The 18,843-nt window shown below is 46.2% G+C and overlaps 1 protein-coding gene across 1 annotated transcript in view; it reads left to right on the top strand.

Moving 5' to 3' along the window:
* ABCC9 (ATP binding cassette subfamily C member 9) overlaps positions 1-18,843 on the top strand; it is a 454,126-nt gene that overhangs the window by 202,898 nt on the left and 232,385 nt on the right. Inside the window, 2 exon segments of the mRNA XM_030214004.1 lie at positions 13,276-13,335; positions 13,444-13,554. Of these exon segments, the coding sequence (XP_030069864.1) occupies positions 13,276-13,335; positions 13,444-13,554 (171 nt within the window).

The raw sequence follows: 18,843 nt of genomic DNA, 5'->3' as shown, positions 1-18,843 counted from the left end.
TGGCTTGGTCGTAAAAAAAAGAGGACCAAGTAAAGTCGCCCAAGTGTTCGTCAGGGACGCCATTCTTTTTTTCCATTATCAGCTGAGGACGCCCATGTGTTAAGCACGTCCCAGTCCCGCCTTCGCTATGCTTCCGACATGCCCCCGTGAACTTTGGTCATCCCCGCGACGGAAAGCAGTTGAGGATGCCCAAAATCGGCTTTTGATTATGCCGATTTGGGCGACCCTGTGAGAAGAACGCCCACCTTCCGATTTGTGTCGAAAGATGGGCGCCCTTCTCTTTCGAAAATAAGTCTGTAAGTCGCACTAGCGGCTCCCATGTACTAATGCTGACAGAGTACATTCACTTTGAATGGGTTGTGTTGGCATTACGCATGGTTTTAAAAGGGGGGAAAGAATTTTAAACTGCATCCACATTCTTATCATGAGTCATGAAGAGTTATGCTAGCCCTTGCTCTCAGTAAAATACAGGCCAATGGCTCATAATAAGAGCTAGGCTTCTTAAAATCAGAATCATCTCTGATACAAAAGAGAGCTAGCTTGTAAAAATCAGAGATCACCTTTGACACAGTTACATTTCACTGTAGCAAGTGCTGAACTGGCAAGGGTGGGGGCAATCTACTCTATAAACAATCCTGAGATTGGCACCTGCAAGACGTCATAAGCAAGAGTTGCTATGGTTACGTAGAGATAGTGCTGGGTCAGCTGCACCCCAGGTGAGAACATCCAAAGGGGGGGCTACAGGAAGGTTTGGGAACATGTGAAGTCATTCTGATCAACTGATAAGGACTAGGAGCCCTGTTGAGACAGCTGGGGTCCATTGAAATGAATAGGGCCAAAATTGTATATAAGCAGCAGTTTGAGGAGTATTAGTTCAGACGAGACGAGAAGAAGAAGGAGATGAGAGGAGAAGACGAACAGAGAAGGGAGACTCCAGAAGGCTAGAGAGAGAGGACGTGCCATGATATGCGGTTCCATTATGTGAATGCTTAACCTACCTGTATTACCATTGGTAAGATTGTAATAAACTATCTTATTATATCTACTACATACTGGGTTCCTTTCTAATTACAAGAGTCCATACTGCCTGACGGTGTAAGCCTGTCATGAGCAGATTCAAGGTTGGGAAAGCTAGATATTTGGAGGGCATATGTAACTTTGCCAAGAGAGATGAGACGGGCCACTGCTTCCGCTGCTTGATTAGCAAAGGAAGATTCAGAGAAAATAAACAGTCAGTATAACATTTGTAAAACTGGAGCAGCACTCTCTCATCGCCTGGTATTTTCCATAATCTGTAGTCCAGACCTCGACAAATTTTTATTAAATCTAGTAGCCAGCCCAAAAACTTAAGAGCCAGCAGAGGAGATCTCTCTCACTTCTACTTTCCCACCCTTCCAGTATTGTCTTCAGCGAAGTTTGTTGGGTTTTTTTGTGTGTGTGTGGGGGGGGGGGGGGGGGGGGGGGGGGGGGGGGAGGAACTCTCCCAGATCAGCAATAGCTCTTTCAGAAGCTGATTTACTAAGGCTCTTTTCCTATTTAGGTGTCCTTTTACCAAACCACGCTAAAAAGTGGCTGGTGCTATTGTCAGAGCATGGGATTTCCGCAAGCTGCGGCCACTTTTAGCACGGCAGTAAAATGACCAACTCTTCATATTTGTATTTTTCGGTAATAGCCACATGCTAATTTTCCCAATTAGTGTGTGGTCATTACCAGGGGACCCCTTACTGCCACGTTTTTAGTGGCGGTAAGTGCTCTTCCACTAGTTGAGCAGTGCGCAGTAATGTACCAGTGTTACCTGATTAGTGCAGGGCACACCTACTGTCTGTCCCCAGACACACATCCCGTGCCAAAAAATAAAAATGTTTTTTTTAGCACACGCTGATGGCCAAACTACTGCAGGATGTCTTAGTGCATTCCACGGTAGTACTGTTTTATCACGCAGTAGGCATGTACTAGAGCCTACTGCGGCATAGTGAAAGGGCTCCTTAGTGTCTGTGGGCAAAGAAACTTTAGTAAATCAGTTCCTTAAGGTGCCTTTGCAAATCACTGGCAGAACCAAGTAGTCTCTCTTTCCAAAGCATGCTATCACCCCTTGATAGGTGAAGCAAAGGGGCAATTGTCTCTGTTTTACATTATCACCATAGCCTAGGCCTCTCACCATTCTTTCTGTTATACTCTCTAACCTTCACCCACTCATACCCCTCAGCATCAACCTAGTCTCTGTCATACACCTCCCCAGTCTTAATTCAGTCTCTCTCTCTCTCTCTCTCTCTCTCTCTCTCTCTCTCTCTAATGGCCCTCAGGCTTCACCCTGTCTCCCTCTCTCTCATACCCCTCAAGGGTTCACCCAATCTTCCTCTCCTTCATACCCCCCCAGGCTTCACCCAATTTTTGTTTCTTTCATACCCCCCCAGCCTTCACCCAGTCTCCCTCTCTTTCTCGACATCCCCCAGTCTTGAACCAGTCTCTCTTTCTCATATTCCCTTGCCCTCCACCCAGTCTCTGTCATACACCCAAGTTTTTACCCGGTCTCAATCTCTCTCTTTCATATCCCCTCAGGCTTTACCCAGTCTCCCTCTCTCTCTCTCTCACAACCCCCAGGCTTCACCCAGCCTCTCTCTCTCATACCCCACTAACTTTATCCAAGTCTCTCTCATATCCCCATGGCCTTCACCTATTCTATGTCATAATAGCCCCCCCAGTCTTTACCAAGTGTTCACCCAGTCTCGCTCATACCTCAAGTCTTCATCCAGCGAGCCACAGTCACTTTAGAAGCTTGCTGCCCCTTTCTTTGACCCGCAAAAAGAACAAACAAATCATCCGAACACCGGAAGCCATTAGTAACCTTCAAATACCAGATAATAGCGCGTTTAACATTCAAACACCGGAGAGCGCTAAACTCCGCCGGATGATCCTCCCGACGAAAAGAGGGAAGACAGATCTGCTGATTCATATGGAAACGCGAAACAATCTTGGGCAAAAAGGACGGAACTGTATGCAGAGTTACCCCTGCCTCCATAAACTGAAGAAACGGATCTCTACAGGATAAGGCTTGCATCTCAGAAACCCTTCTTGCCGAGGAAATAGCAACTAAAAATACTGTCTTCAATGTCAAATCCTTAACCGACAACCGAGAGAGCGGCTCAAATGGAGGCCTCTGCAATGCCCTCAATACCAAATTCAGATTCCAGGTAGGAAAAACAGAGATCCGCGGAGGTCGCAAATGATTGACACCCCGCAAAAAATGAACAATATCCAGGTGAAAGGCTAATGAAGAACCTCGTAACTGGCCTCTAAAACATGTCAACGCCGTCACCTGAACCTTCAAAGAGCTCAACGAGAGACATTTGTCCAGCCCATCCTGCAAAAAAGCCAAAATGGTCGACAACGAAGCTGAAAAGGCTGAAATTTCTACCGCCGAGCACCACGACTCGAAAGTCTGCCACACTCTTGCGTATGCCTCAGAGGTGGAACGCTTCCTAGCTCGCAGCATAGTGGCAGTCACCTTTTCCGGATAACTTTTCTGTCTCAAACTTGCCCTCTCAATAGCCAGGCTGTAAGACCAAGCGGGGAGGGATCCTCCATAAGGATAGGACCCTGACGTAACAGACCCCGATGAACGGGCAACCTCAACGGCCCGCCGACCCAAAGGTGAATGAGATATGCGTACCATGGACGCCTGGGCCAATCCGGCCCCACCAAAATCACCCAACCTGGGTGAAACGCCACTCGTCCCAATATCCTGCCTATCATGGGCCACGGTGGAAAAACATACAGAAGAACCGTCTGAGGCCAAGGCTGAAGAAGCATATCGATCCCCCGTGACTGGGAGTCCTGCCGCAGCTGAAAAACTGCGGGACTTTGGCATTGTCCACTTGCGCCATCAGATCCACAGCCAGCACTCCCCACTGGCTCGTGATCAACACAATTGCCTGATCGGAGAGTTCCCACTCCCCCGGGTCCAACATATGACGATTCAGAAAATCTGCCTCGGTATTCAGAGCCCCCGCTATATGCTAAGTGCTCCTCTGCCCATCGACACAGACATGTCGCCTCCTGGGCCAGCGGAACACTCCTGGTGCCCTCCTCACAATTGCCATAGGCTACTGCCATCGCATTGTTGGAGAGAACCCGAACCGGTTTCTCCACCAGTTCCGCCTGAAAGGCGTGCAATGCTAGCCGAACCGCTCTCAGCTCCAACCGATTGATGGACCAAGAAGCCTCCTCCAGCGACCAAGAACCCTGCGCCGTGATCCCCCGACAATGGGCTCCCCATCCTGAAAGACTAGCATCCGTATTGACCACCACCCAGGCTGGAACCGCCAGAGGCATCCCCTGGCTCAACGTGTCGGCCCGGAGCCACCAACGCATTTCCATCTGGACCACAGGTTCCCAAGATAACTGGACTGAGTAATCCTCTGACACCGGAGACCAGCGGCTCAACAGGGATCTCTGAAGAGGCCCCATGTGACTCCTGGCCGATGGAACCACCTCCAGCGTGGCTGCCATGGATCCCAACACCTGAACGTAGTCCCAGGTCTTGGGAGCTGAACTGCGCAGAAGACCCTGAATCTGTGCCTGCAGCGTCAACCTCCGGTTCTCTGGCAAAAAAACTCTGCCTACCCGGGTGTCGAATAGCACCCTAAGGTACTCCAAGGATTGAGAGGGAAGCAAGTGGCTCTTCTCCAAGTTGATAATCCATCCCAACGACCTCAGGAGATTGACCACTTTGTTCATCGCTAGAACACTGTCCTGAAAAGACGGAGCCCGTATCAACCAGTCATCAAGATAAGGATGCACTTGCACCCCTTCTTGCCGCAGAAACGCTGCGACCACCACCATGATCTTGGAAAACGTCCGAGGGTCTGTAGCGAGACTGAAGGGAAGTGCCTGGAACTGAAAGTGCTGTCCCAGCACCGCAAAGCGCAGAAACCTGTGATGAGGAGGCCAGTTGGGAATGTGCAAGTAAGCCTCTTTGAGATCTAGAGACATCAGAAACTCTCCAGGCTGCACTACGAAAATGACGCACCCACAAAGCCTTGTTTACACCCTTGAGATCGAGGACCGGACGAAAAGACTCTCCTTTCTTTGGGACCACGAAATAAATGGAATAACGCCCCCGACCCCGTTGAGTGATTGGAACGGGAACCACAGCACCCAAGTGAATCAAATTTTCCAACGTGTCTCTGACTGCTGCTCTCTTTTTTGGGGAGTTGCAAGGAGATTCCACGAAAAACTCTGAAAGATCTCACACCAATTCCAGCTTGTAACCGTCCCTTATCACCTCCAACACCCACTCGTCTGAACTGACCCTGGTCCATTCTCCAAGGAAAAGGGAGACCCGTCCCCCTATTGAACCTGTAAGATGGGCCAAGGCCCCATCATTGGGTAGATGACCCTGCGGCGGGTCTAGAGGTCGCGCCGCCTGGACGGCGCTCTCCCCGAAAAGGCTGCTGCTTTGGAGGAAAACGGGGTTTAGAGAAGGCCACCGACCTGCCCGGGCGATAACGCCTTGCCTCCCAAAACCAACCCCGAGAAGGGCCCACTCGAGACGAAGACCTAAGCCTGTCCTCCGGCAAATGATGCTCTTTAGAATCCCCTAGATCCTTAACACTCTGATCCAGCTCATCGCCAAACAGCAACTTACCCTTAAAAGCCAAAAGAGCCAGCCGAGACTCAGAAGCCGTATCCGCTGACCAGTGATGAAGCCACAACCAACGGCGAGCCACCACAGACAGGGCTACCTCCTTGGCCAATGCCCGAAGCATATCATACAACAAGTCCGCCAAATACGCCAGACCAGACTCGAGTGAAGGCAAATTTGCCACCAGTTCCTCAGTAGAGGACGCCTTCTGCACCCAAGACAGGCATGCTCGAGCAGCATACGAACCGCAGATCGACGCTTGCATGCACAATGCTGCCACCTCAAATGAAGCCTTCAAGGAAGACTCCAATTTCCAATCCTGCGGGTCCTTAAGCGCCGTCCCGCCTTCCACTGGCAACGTAGTTCTCTTAGTCACAACCATGATCAAAGAATCCACCGCGGGTAAACGCAACTCTTCTCGTTCACCCTCTGAAAGCGGATATAAACGCGTCATGGCTCATGCTACACGCAATCCTGCGTCCGGGGTGTCCCATTGCGCCGCAATGAGCACGCTCATAGCCTCATGAATGTGAAATATACGAGACGGCCGCTTAGTCCACGACATAATAGAGGGGACCGACGAGGAGGGGCCACTGCTTTCCGGAGCCGAGATGCTCAGAATCTCCAAGGCACTGACAATTAGGTTTGCCAATTTGTCCTGACGAAACAACCGAGCCACCGTGGGATCATCACCCCCTTCATACTGCGGCTCCCCCTCCTCCGTCAACACAGACCGGGTCAGTTGGGTAATATCCGACAACCGACCGTCATCTACATCGGAGCCTACAGACAGATCTTCTGAATCCTGTAAGGCCACGCAAGGTCTCTTAGCCAAAAAAGAAAGAGAGCCTGAGGGATTTTCCTGAGGGTCCGCTAAGCCACTTCCACTGTCCAGGACCCCCCCCCCCCCCAGACCTTTTTAACAAAAAAGCCCTATGCAATAAAAGAACAAACTCGGGAGAAAAGGGCACTCCCGATTTCCCCGCATCTCCGTCCGGAAACCCTGCCTGAGGCAGAGACACCGACCGCTGACCGTCTGTAACAGTAGGCCCCGAAAACGGCTCTGTTCCTGCTTCTAAAATGGCGCCCGCTCCACCTCCGCATGGCAAACCAATTGAGCCAGCCCAGACCTTGCCTTTGCTCCCCCGGAGCCTGAACTCAGCGCTCCGGCATCAGCTGATCTAGAATCAGCTAATTTCCGAACTTGCTGATCCGCCGCTGAATAAGGAGTCTTCCGCCCTTTTAGAGGCACGACGGCGCCGAAATCATCAGCCGGTGGGTGGGAAGAACGCCTGGAGGAGGAGGACAAAAGGGCTGACTGACCTGCAGCCTGATCCTGCCGGTCCCGCCCCAATTCCGCCGCTCCCTGCCCCGGAGAGACCCGAGGGCAAAAATCACAGGAGCCCGACGCTGCTCTCCAGTTCCCACACTGGGAGCAGCGTTTCACCAATTCTGATGGGGCAGCCATGTGCCCAAAGGGAACCCCCCCCCCCGCCCAACAAGCACTCCGGCCCAGCTTCCACAACGGCCCCAACCCAGACCACCTAGGCAGATTTCTGCTTACTGCGAGTGCCTGAGAACAGCCAAGGTGTATTTAAAGAGATATTACCTCTTTTTGATTTTTTTTTAAACACAGGAGACTAGACTCACGTATCCTGGGCAAGGAACCAGCGGGCGGGGGGAGAAAGGGAGGGACCTGGCACCACCAGGTATTCGTGCTCAGCCGAACCGAGCTCTCAACCCCATGGGTACCTCAACTCATCCCAAGGGAATGGGCGAGGAGTCCCAAATCCAGAGCTGCAGAGTTATGACCCTCCACCTGCCAGATAGAGAGAATACTGAGGTTTGGCTGGCTGCACATGACCACATATAGAGCCTCAGAAGTTCTCTCTATCTCCACCTGCTGGCAGAGGGACACAACCCACCAGTCTCTGGATTGATCTGTGGGACGCTATGGAATCAATAATTTGGGCATGTAGGATGGTTTCAGAGATTTTGGCAATAAATGAGAGATTGGCTATTGGACAGTAATTGGAGCAGCCAGAGTCAAGTTTGGGAAAATCTTTTAGCTTAGGGTTAAGAATAGCTGTTTTCCAGTGGGAAGGCACCAGACCTAGGGATAAGCTAGCTGAAATCATGACATTAATGAAGGGGCCCAAGGAGGTAAAAGGTGTTTAACAGTTGAGGCAGGGATGGGGTTATGTGGTGCTGTAGTAGACTTCATTGTATTTATGATAGCAGAAAGCTGTGAGAGCAATGAGCAATGGAATATTGAATGTATCAATGAAGCCAGATAGAACCCCCCCCCCCCCAAGATATAGCCCCATGTCCCTCTCTTTCATACCCTCCAGCCTTCACCCAGTGCCTCTTTCTCTCATATACCCACCAGCTTTCTCCTAGTTTCTCTAATATCCCCATGGCCTTCACCCAGTCTCTGTCACAAAGTGATGCACTTAGGGAGTAGAAATCCACGGGAGACGTATGTGTTAGGCGGTGAGAGTCTGATAGCTACGGACGGGGAGAGGGATCTTGGGGTGATAGTATCTGAGGATCTGAAGGCGACGAAACAGTGTGACAAGGGGGTGGTCGTAACTAGAAGGTTGCTAGGCTGTATAGAGAGAGGTGTGACCAGCAGAAGAAAAGAGGTTTTAATGCCCCTGTATAAGTCGTTGGTGAGGCCCCACCTGGAGTGTTGTGTTCAGTTTTGGAGGCCGTATCTTGCTAAGGATGTAAAAGAATTGAAGCGGTGCAAAGAAAAGCTACGAGAATGGTATGGGATTTGCGTTACAAGACGTATGAGGAGAGACTTGCTGACCTGAACATGTATACCCTGGAGGAAAGGAGAAACAGGGGTGATATGATACAGACGTTCAAATATTTCAAAGGTATTAATCCGCAAACGAACCTTTTCCGGAGATGGGAAGGCGGTAGAACTAGAGGACATGAAATGAGATTGAAGGGGGGCAGACTCAAGAAAAATGTCAGGAAGTATTTTTTCATGGAGAGAGTGGTGGATGCTTGGAATGCCCTCCCGCAGGAGGTGGTGGAGATGAAAACTGTAACAGAATTCAAACATGCGTGGGATAAACATAAAGGAATCCTGTTCAGAAGGAAGGGATACTCAGGAGCTTAGCGGAGATTGGATGGCAGAGGCGGAGCTGGTGCTTGGGAGGCGGGGTTAGTGCTGGGCAGACTTATACGGTCTGTGCCCTGAAAATGACAGATACAAATCAAGGGGCTGGTGGTTGGGAGGCGGGGCTAGTGCTGGGCAAACTTATACGGTCTGTGCCCTGAAAAAGACATACAAATCAAGGTAAGGTATACACAAAAAGTAGCACATATGAGTTATCTTGTTGGGCAGACTGGATGGACCGTGCATATTGATTTATGTATAACACTTGGCTTTGACTTTGACACTATGATATTTCCTGATTTTGTTTGTTTATTGACATTTTAAAATTCAATAAAGATAAGTAAATGCATAAGTACATAAGTATTGCCACACTGGGACAGATCAAAGGTCCATCAAGCCCAGCATCCTGTTTCCAACAGTGGCCAATCCAGGTCACAAATACCTGATAAGATCCCGAAGACGTTCAATACATTTTATGCTACTTATCCCAGAAATAAGCAGTGGATTTTCCCCAAGTCAGTTTAATAATGGTCTATGGACTTTTCCTTTAGAAAGCCATCCAGACCTTTTTAAAACCCTGCTAAGCTAACTGCCTTTACCACATTCTCTGGCAACGAATTCCAGAGTTGAATTACATGTTGAGTGAAGAAAAAGCTTCTCTGATTCATATTAAATTTACTACTTTGTAGCTTCATCGCATGCCACCTGGTCCTAGCATTTTTGGAAAGGGTAAACAAATGATTCACGTCTACCTGTTCCACTCCACTCATTATTTTATAGACCTCTATCATATCTCCCCTCAGCCGTCTTTTCTCCCAAGCTGAAGAGCCCTAGATGTTTCAGCCTTTCCTCATAGTTAAGTCGTCATAAGTACATAAGTATAGCCATACTGGGAAAGACCAAAGGTCCATCGAGCCCAACATCCTGTTTCCTAAAGTGGCCAATCCAGCTCACAAATACCCAGCAAGATCCCAAAAATGTACAAAACATTTTATACTGCTTATCCCAGAAATAGTGGATTTCCCCCAAGTCCATTTAATAACGTCCCATCCCCTTTATCATTTTCGTTGCCCTTCTCTGAACCTTTTCTAATTCCACATCTTTTTTAACATGCGGTGACCAGAATTGAATGCAATATTCGAGGTTGCACCATGGAGCGATACAAAGGCATTATAACATCCTCATTTTTGTTTTCCATTCCTTTCATAATAATACCTAACATTCTATTTAGTTTCTTAGCCACTGCACACTGAGCAGAGGTTTTCAATGTATCATCAATGATGATGCCTAGATCCCTTTCCTGGTTGGGTTCCTCTTTCCCACATACATCAATTTGCACTTGCTCACATTAAATGTCATTTGCCATTTAGATGCTCAGTCTCCCAGTCTCATAAAGTCCTCTTTTAATTTTTCACAATCCTCTTGTGATTTAACAACTTTGAATAACTTTGTGTCATCAGCGAATTTAATTACCTCTCTAGTTACTCCCATCTCTAGATAATTTGTAAATATGTTGAAAAGCAGCGGTCCCAGCACAGATCCCTGGGGAACCTCATTATCTACCCTTCTCCATTGAGAGTACTGACCATTTAACCCTACTCTCTTTTAATCCACAATAGGACACTGTCTCCTATCCCATGACTCTTCAGTTTACTCTGGAGTCTTTCATGAGGTACTTTGTCAAATGCCTTTTAAAAATCCAGATACACAATATCATCCGGCTCATCCTTATCCACATGTTTGTTCACCCCTTCAAAGAAATGTAATAGATTGGTATGACAAGATTTCCCTTCACTAAATCCATGTTGGCTTTGCCTCATTAATCCATGCTTTGGAATATGCACTGTAATTTTGTTCTTTATAATAGTCTCTACCATTTTGTCCGGCAATGACTAGAGGACTTCTTTTATTATGTTATCCGTGTTAAACCTTTGCGATAATTGCAGAATAGAATAATCAAAATAGAATAGAATTATTGCAGAATAGAATAATCAAAATAGAATAGAATTAAAAGAAACAGGGTGCTGTGATGTGTGCTCACTGTAAGTTGGAGCCATGCGGTCACTTGTTGATTTTGGTTACCAAATTGTATGGACCATGTCGGGTTGTGAGAACAAGGTTTTTGACAGTGAAATGAAATGGAGGATCATGAGCATGGATTTTGTTGCTTAAATGTTTGGATCACAGTATATTGGTCTTTGTGAGAAACTGAAGACAGCTACACAGTAAATGGGAATCCCCGGCATCGTTGTTTAAAGGACTGAGTAACTGCGCAAACAGTTAAGTTAAAGGGGAATTTTTCCATACATTTTTTCGATGAGTGCAGGATTAAAACCATGTAGTAGGAAGAACATTACCCTGTTGACTCTTAAACCATAAAGAGACTGGAATTAAAATGAGTCTAAAATGTGAATGATATTGAGGGGCATAATCGAACACGAACGCCTATCTCCATGGGCGTCTATGTCCGAAAACGGGTACGTGAAGAGGCGGGATAGACCGTATTTTCGAACAAAATGGACGTTTTTGAGCTGGGCGTTTGTTTTTTTTACCGATAATGGAAACTAAAAACGCCCAGCTCAAAAACGTCCTAATCCGAGCCATTTGGTAATGGGAGGGGCCACGATTCGTAGTACACTCCGCCCCCTGACATGCCAGGACACCAACTGGGCACCCTAGAGGTCAGTGCGGTGGACTTCAGACAACGCTCCCACATGCATAGCTCCCTTACCACGGGTGCTGAGCCCCCAACCCCCCTCCCCCAAAACCCACTACCCATAAATGTACAACACTACCATAGCTCTTAGGGGTGAAGGGGGCACCTACATGTGGGTACAGTGGGTTTTGGAGGCCTCCCATTTACCAGCACAAGTGTTACAGGTAGGGGGGATGGGCCTGGGTCCACCTGGCTGAAGTGCACTGCGGTACCCACTAAAAGTGCTCCAGGGACCTGCATACATGCAGGCCTCTAGGACTTGTTGCTGCTATATAACATTGGCACACCAGTTGACACCTGAAGACTAATCTCTCCGAAAACGTCCTTTATTGGAATAAGCACGCTTACTCACAGTTAACTGCAGATCAGAGGTTGTGCCCCACTGGCAACGAGTCTCCCTGGTACTGAGATTAGCAGTAGGTCAGAGCTGGCAGAATGGTGTACAATGCCCTCTTTCAGCAACATTCAAGGTAAGAACTAAGTTCTGTAACGTGGCTAACACGTGAAAGGGATCTAAAACTGGCTTACAAAAATGGCCACTACCTCATGGACTACCGGAAACAAAACAGGGCACACTCTGACCCAGTAAGCAGGGGGAAAAGCACCATGGGAGTAGAGCCTACCAACTACCAACATCGTGAGCATTTAACACAAGCTAGTGGAATCACGGAGCCCAATACCCTACACCCAGGACAATGCATTGCTGATGTGACTCTGCAGTGCGCATAACAGAAAAGGTATCACACTCACGCGAGAGCCACATCAGAACCAGGGAAAGGCTGTCACAGGATAGAACACATTCTGTTGTCATGGAGGTGGGTACGGCATTTGAGGCTGGCATAGAGGCTGGAAAAAAAGTTTATAAAGTGGGGTTTTTTTTAGTGGGAGGGGGTTAGTGACCACTGGGGGAGTCCGGGGAGGTCATCCCTGATTCCCTCCAGTGGTCATCTGGTCAGTTGGAGCACTTTTTTGGGACTTCTTCGTGAAAAAAAAGGGTCCACAAAAAGTGACCCAAAATCGCGGTAAAAATGCCTTTTTTTCCCGATTATCAGCTAAAGACGCCCATCTCTCCTCAGCCGATAACCACGCCCCAGTTCCGCCTTCACCACGCCTCTGACACGCCCCCGTCAACTTTACCCGTTTCCGCGACGGATTGCAGTTGGGAATGCCCAAAATCAGCTTTCGATTATACCGATTTGGGCGCCCACGGGAGAAAGACGCCCATCTCCCGATTTGGGTCACAATATAGGCGTTTTTCTCTTTTGATTATATGCAGGCTTGTCTACAACTGTATGAGTAAAGGGCTAGTAGGAACAGAAGGTCCATATTGTGATACATAAGATGATTATGAGAAATTGTATGAGAGATTGTGGAATATTTTATTAATGCTGCATTGAGGGAAAGCTTTTATATAATTAATATTTTTGGAGTATAATAAATGTGAAAAGAATTAAAATTACTATTTATAGTTATGATTAATGTTATGCATATTCATTAGATATATCCTATAAACCAGACTGGTTTGTGCCCCCCCCCCCCCCCGGATTGCAATGCAACACCCTTGGTATAAGGATTGCAATTTTTTATTGCTAAAGTTAGAATAGGAGATGGACCATTCAACCATTCAGTTCAACTGTATGTTTCATACCACATCTATGATCTTCTTCGTGAAGAATCCCATCGTTTTCTGTTTTATCAGGTAAGTTTGTGTTTGTAAAGTAAACTTCCTATGAAAATAAGTTGATATCGAATTGCATAGCTTATCAGGAATTTATTTGACAGGTGGTGGTTGGAGGAAGAGGGAGTATGAGTGACATTGAGCTGCAACAGTGCGCAAAAAGGGTATAAGATCATATTCTAGACATTTTCTCTTTTTTCCCAAGAAGTTGCATGAGAGCCTCTTATGAGAACTTTTTCTTGTTTTATTTCTCATTCTTATTTTATATATAGCATTCCAAAGCAATAAACAGGAAGCAGACCCTGAGATATCAGCTGGACAGCTATGAGCAGTCATCAAGGAGGCAACCACATCCCTCAGAGACAGAAGATGTCGCAATCAAGGTCATTGGAATAAATGTTTTCTCAGCATAGTTCTCATGCTCAAAAATCATTACTGTATTTCCAAGACGAAAATGTTCATAGAACTATTCCCTGCATTGACTACAGTTTTATCCCATGCCTACAGGAATATCATATACGGAGAACAATATATTGTATAAAGACAAGAAGTAAAAGAAAACAAATCTTATAAATTTGAATTAATATAAAAGTGATAAAATGAAATTAAAGGGCATAGTTATCAGCATGAGCTACTGTCAAGATATGTTTTACTACTAACTCGTACTATTTTGGCACAGGTTCCATTTTATGCAACAAGACCTACTTACTAATAATTGGGGTTAGCATTAAAAAACCCATCTTAACGTAGGTCAAATTGATAAGTTCCTACCTAACTGAAAAAAGTTTATGTAGGTGAATATACAACTAAATGCAACCAAAAAGAAACAGTCCGCTCCTACAAGGAAAATGAACAAAAGCAAAAAGGGGTGGGAATGACCACAAGAAGATGAACTGGGATGACAGAGCCAAATCCTTTATTCAAAATGACGGATAGCAAGCGCAGAAACAAACCACTTCTATGGGCCCAACATGGGCTGTATTTCGCCTGTGAAGTCTTCCTCAGGGACCCTAGTATAGGGAACCAAAGGCATATATAGAAAGCAGATGCAAGTAACAAAAGTGCTGAGAGCCAAATATGAATAAATACCAGGTACCTTCTAAAAGCATTAGATAACCTTTAAAATGTTATTTTCTTATAATTTACTTATTAATATTTGATGCTTATTTTAGTCTAGGAATGAGAAAATAGCACAGCCACATGTGTGCTACATTTACAAATTTTCATTGCAGGATAAAACCCATTAAACAGAAGGATGAAAGAAATGCATGGGCCTGATATTCCGAAAAGCTGTGCGCCCAAATATTTATTCTCTTAAGTTAGGCTCCTAAATGTGTGCCCAGTTTTCAGCCATACTTACAATATGAGCCTAACCTTTCAGCTGAAAATGCATCTTAATTTAGGAGTTTAAAATTATGCTTATAAATTTAGGCCGGCCATTCATTTTCCTAGATTTATGAGCCTAGTACTGAAAATTAGTAATCTACCCCTATTGTGCCCCATTTTTAACACTCCTACATTTAGGAGTTCAATGAAATTTTGGACCTGATATTCAGTCGGTGGCAATCACCTTTGTGCTGATCACCACCAGTGTTAAACTTGGAAATTGAATGCTGGGCCAGTGTCTAACGCATAGCCATTTATGTGCGATGTTCAGCACTTAACCAGCTATGGGTTACCACGCAAAGATAGGACTTAACTGGCCAAGTATCCTGTTTACTAAGGTGCACTAGTATTTTTAGCGCACGCTAAAAATTAGCATGCGCTAATACTATAGACATCTATAGGAATATACGGGTATCTCTAGCATTAGTGTGCACTAATTCTTAGTGCGCATACAAAAATGCTAGTGTGCCTACAGTGTGGCTTAGTAAACAGGGCCCCAAGAGTTGACTCCACCCCCAGAATGCCCTCCCCCAAAATAGCTGGTTATTTTCAGTGGTACTAACTGGTTAAGAGTTGCTAAAAATTAGAGGTAAGCCACAAACAGACAATTTAACTGGCCATGAGTCATTTCTGGCCGGTTAAATCCCTTTGAATATTGACCCCTTTGAATATAAATTTAGGCAATCTGCCCTAGTAGATTTTCAAAGAGGCCAATTTATGAGCATAACTCTTAAATTTAGGAGCATACAGTAAATCCTTAATCAGTTTCTATAATATTACAAAATGATGAACAATTGCTATTAGAATCACGCCACTTTGTAGTATTAAAAAGAACCAGCACCAATAATTTCTTTTATTGCTGTCTATGGTTACCCAGGTATCTCTGCTGTTCATAGATTTTCCCTAATGTCGTAGTAGATTAAACCCATTAAACCTGACCAACACTCATTAGAAAATAATTCTAAAATTGATGTTAAATCTTTAAAAACTTGAACAGTAATTAGGATAACATACTATACTACCATATTTGCCCATGCTAATTCTATTAACACATATTTATTTATTTAGATTTTGCTCACACCTTTTTCAGTAGTAGCTCAGGGTGAGTTACATTCAGGTAAACTGGATATTTCTCTGTCCCAGGAGGGCTCACAATCTAAGTTTGTATGTGAGGAAATGGAGGATTAAATGACTTGCCCAAGATCACAAAGAGTAGCAGTGGGATTTGAACTGGCCACCTCTGCATTGCAAGACCAGTGCTCTAACCACTAGGCCACTCCTCCACTCCACATAGGGGTCCTTTTACTAAGGAGAACTAATGGATGTAGCATGCACTAATGATTACCGCATGCCAAATGCAACGCAGTTCACCGTATACATATGGGCTACTTAGGGGTCCTTTTACTAAGCTGCAGTAAAAGGGGGGCTGCACTAGCATCAGCGTGTATTTTTGATGAGCGCTGAGGTCCTCTTTTATGGCAGTGGGTAAAAGGCTATCTTTTTCTTGACAAGAAATGGCCGTGTGGTAAGTGAACCACTTACCGCATGACCATTTCGGGGGGAGCACTTACCGCCACCCATTGAGGGAAATGGTGTGCACTGGGGGTGGGAACTACCACCGGTCTCCTGTGGTAGCCTGGCAGTAGTTCCAGATTGGTGCACGCTAACCTTTTAGTAAGAGGGCCCCTTAATGCACTCTACATAAGTACATAACTTTTGCCATACTGGGACAGACCAAAGGTCCATCAAGCCCAGCATCCTGTTTCCAACAGTGGCCAATCCAGGTCACAAATACCTGGCAAGATCCCAAAAAACACAATACATTTAATTCTGCTTATCCCAGAAATAAGCAGTGGATTTTCCCCAAGTCAATTTAATAATGGTCTATGGACTTTTCCTTTAGAAAGCTAACCAGACCCTTTTTAAACTCAGCTAAGCTAGCCGCCTTTACCACATTCTCTGGCAACGAATTCTAGAGTTTAATTACACGTTGAGTGAAGAAACATTTTCTCCGATTCATTTTAAATTTACTACTTTGTAGCTTCATTGAATGCCCCCTAGTCCTAGTATTTTTGGAAAGAGTAAACAGATGCTTCACGTCTACCCTTTCCACTCCACTCATTATTTTATAGACCTCTATCATACATCCACTCAGCCATCTTTTCTCCAAGCTGAAGAGCCCTAGCCACTTTAGCATTTCCTCATAGGGTAAATCCATTATTGCACCTTAATAAAAAGACCCCTTTATGACTAAATAGATTGCATTGTACAAAGACAAAGGTGGAGGCAAAGAAAGTGGCTAGAAAATTTCAATGACAATTCTTCAGTATGAGTCGACATGGCCATATTTTGGCAATAGAGCCTTCGTCGGAAGTCTGCTTTTCTCACAGGGAAAGAGAAGGGCGCCCATCTTTCGACACAAATCGGGAAATGGGCGTCATTCTCCTAGGGTTGCCCAAACTGGCATAATCAAAAGCCGAGTTTGGGCGTCCTCAACTGTTTTCTATTGTGGGGATGACCAAAGTTCACGGAGGCGTGTCGGAAGCATAGCGAAGGTGGAACTGGGGCGTGCCTAACACATGGGCGTCCTCGACCGATAATGGAAAAAAGAAGGGCATCCCTGACGAGTATTTCGCCGACTTGGTCCATTTTTTCTTATGACCAAGCCTCAAAAAGGTGCCCGAACTGACCAGATGACCATCGAAGGGAATCGGGGATGACCTCCCCTTACTCCCCCAGTGGTCACTAACCCCCTCCCACCCTAAAAAAACATCTTTAAAAATATTTTGTGCCAGCTTCTATGCCAGCCTCAAATGTCATACTCAGGTCCATCACAGCAGTATGCAGGTCCCTGGAGCAGTTTTAGTGGGTGCAGTGCACTTCAGGCAGGCGGACCCAGGCCCATCCCCCCCTACCTGTTACACTTGTGGTGGTAAATGTGAGCCCTTCAAAACCCACCAGAAACCCACTGTACCCACATGTAGGTGCCCCCCTTCACCCGTAAGGGCTATGGTAGTGGTGTACAGTTGTGGGGAGTGGGTTTTGTGGGGCTCAGCACCCAAGGTAAGGGACCTATGCACCTGGGAGCAATTTGTGAAGTTCACTGCAGTGCCCCCTAGGGTGCCCAGTTGGTGTCCTGGCATGTCAGGGAGACCAGTGCACTACGAATGCTGGCTCCTCCCATGACTAAATGGCTTGGATTTGGTCGTTTCTGAGATGGGCGTCCTCGGTTTCCATTATCGCTGAAAATCGGGGACGACCCTCTCTAAGAACGACCATCTCTAAGGTCGACCTAAATTTCGTGATTTGGGTGTCCCCGACCGTATTATCGAAACGAAAGATGGACACCCATCTTGTTTCGATAATACAGGTTTCCCCACCCCTTCGCAGGGACGTCCTGCGAGGACGTCCTCAGGAAAACTTAGGGACCCCTTTAGATTATGCCCCTCCACAGGATCTAGATTTTTAAAAACTTCCTATTGATTGAATCACTAACCTTCCAACAATAAATGTCAAATGACAATTGAGAAGTACAGCTATCAAAAACAAATGAAACGCTATCACAACAGATATGAGCAGCGTATTTGTCAATAGATAAACAGCATATCAAACAACTCTCCTGCCAAAGATGCAGACTCCTGACTCAGGCCTTATTACCGAAACACGACCTTGTTGAGTCATATTGAGGAATTGTCATTAAAGATCTCCAGCCACTTTCTTCACCTTTGTATCAGGGGAATGTACCAAGGGGTCTTCAGAGGGCAGGGGACCTCCTGTCAAGCAGTGGTTTGCTGTTGAGAGGAGTGGATGCAGTGGAGGAGGGGGGAAGGATGCAGCAGGGAAGTCTCCTTTCAGGAAGGGGAAGGTCCATGGGGAGAGTGGATGTGTGTGTGTGTGGGGGGGGGGGGGGGGGGTGTCCCATGCATCAATATTTACATGTGCTTCTTACAGCAGGCACTTATTTTGCCTCAGGACCAGTATAAATACTGACATCTATATTTTTCAATACAGATGTAGAGTCTCTATATGAGAAGGGGAATGCACATCTGTATTGTAGACCCACCCAGGACACTCCCTCTCCCTGCCCTACCCACACCTCCCTTGACATCTGAACATCCCCATGTTGGAATGTCCCCTGTTCTGAAATGTCATTTAATCATATGTGTCTCTCCAGATGCTTTAAATGCTGCCATTTAAACCAGGGGATGCTTCTAAAATAAGGACCTATATATAGGAGCCTTTCATTGATAATTTTTTATACTCTGTTCTTTTTCCTTGTTCACATA

Source organism: Microcaecilia unicolor, chromosome 9 (genome assembly GCF_901765095.1).
Source record: "Microcaecilia unicolor chromosome 9, aMicUni1.1, whole genome shotgun sequence".
Classification (NCBI taxonomy): Eukaryota; Metazoa; Chordata; class Amphibia; order Gymnophiona; family Siphonopidae; genus Microcaecilia; species Microcaecilia unicolor.
Note: the sequence above shows the minus strand (reverse complement) of the source record. Positions and strands in the feature narration are given on the sequence as shown.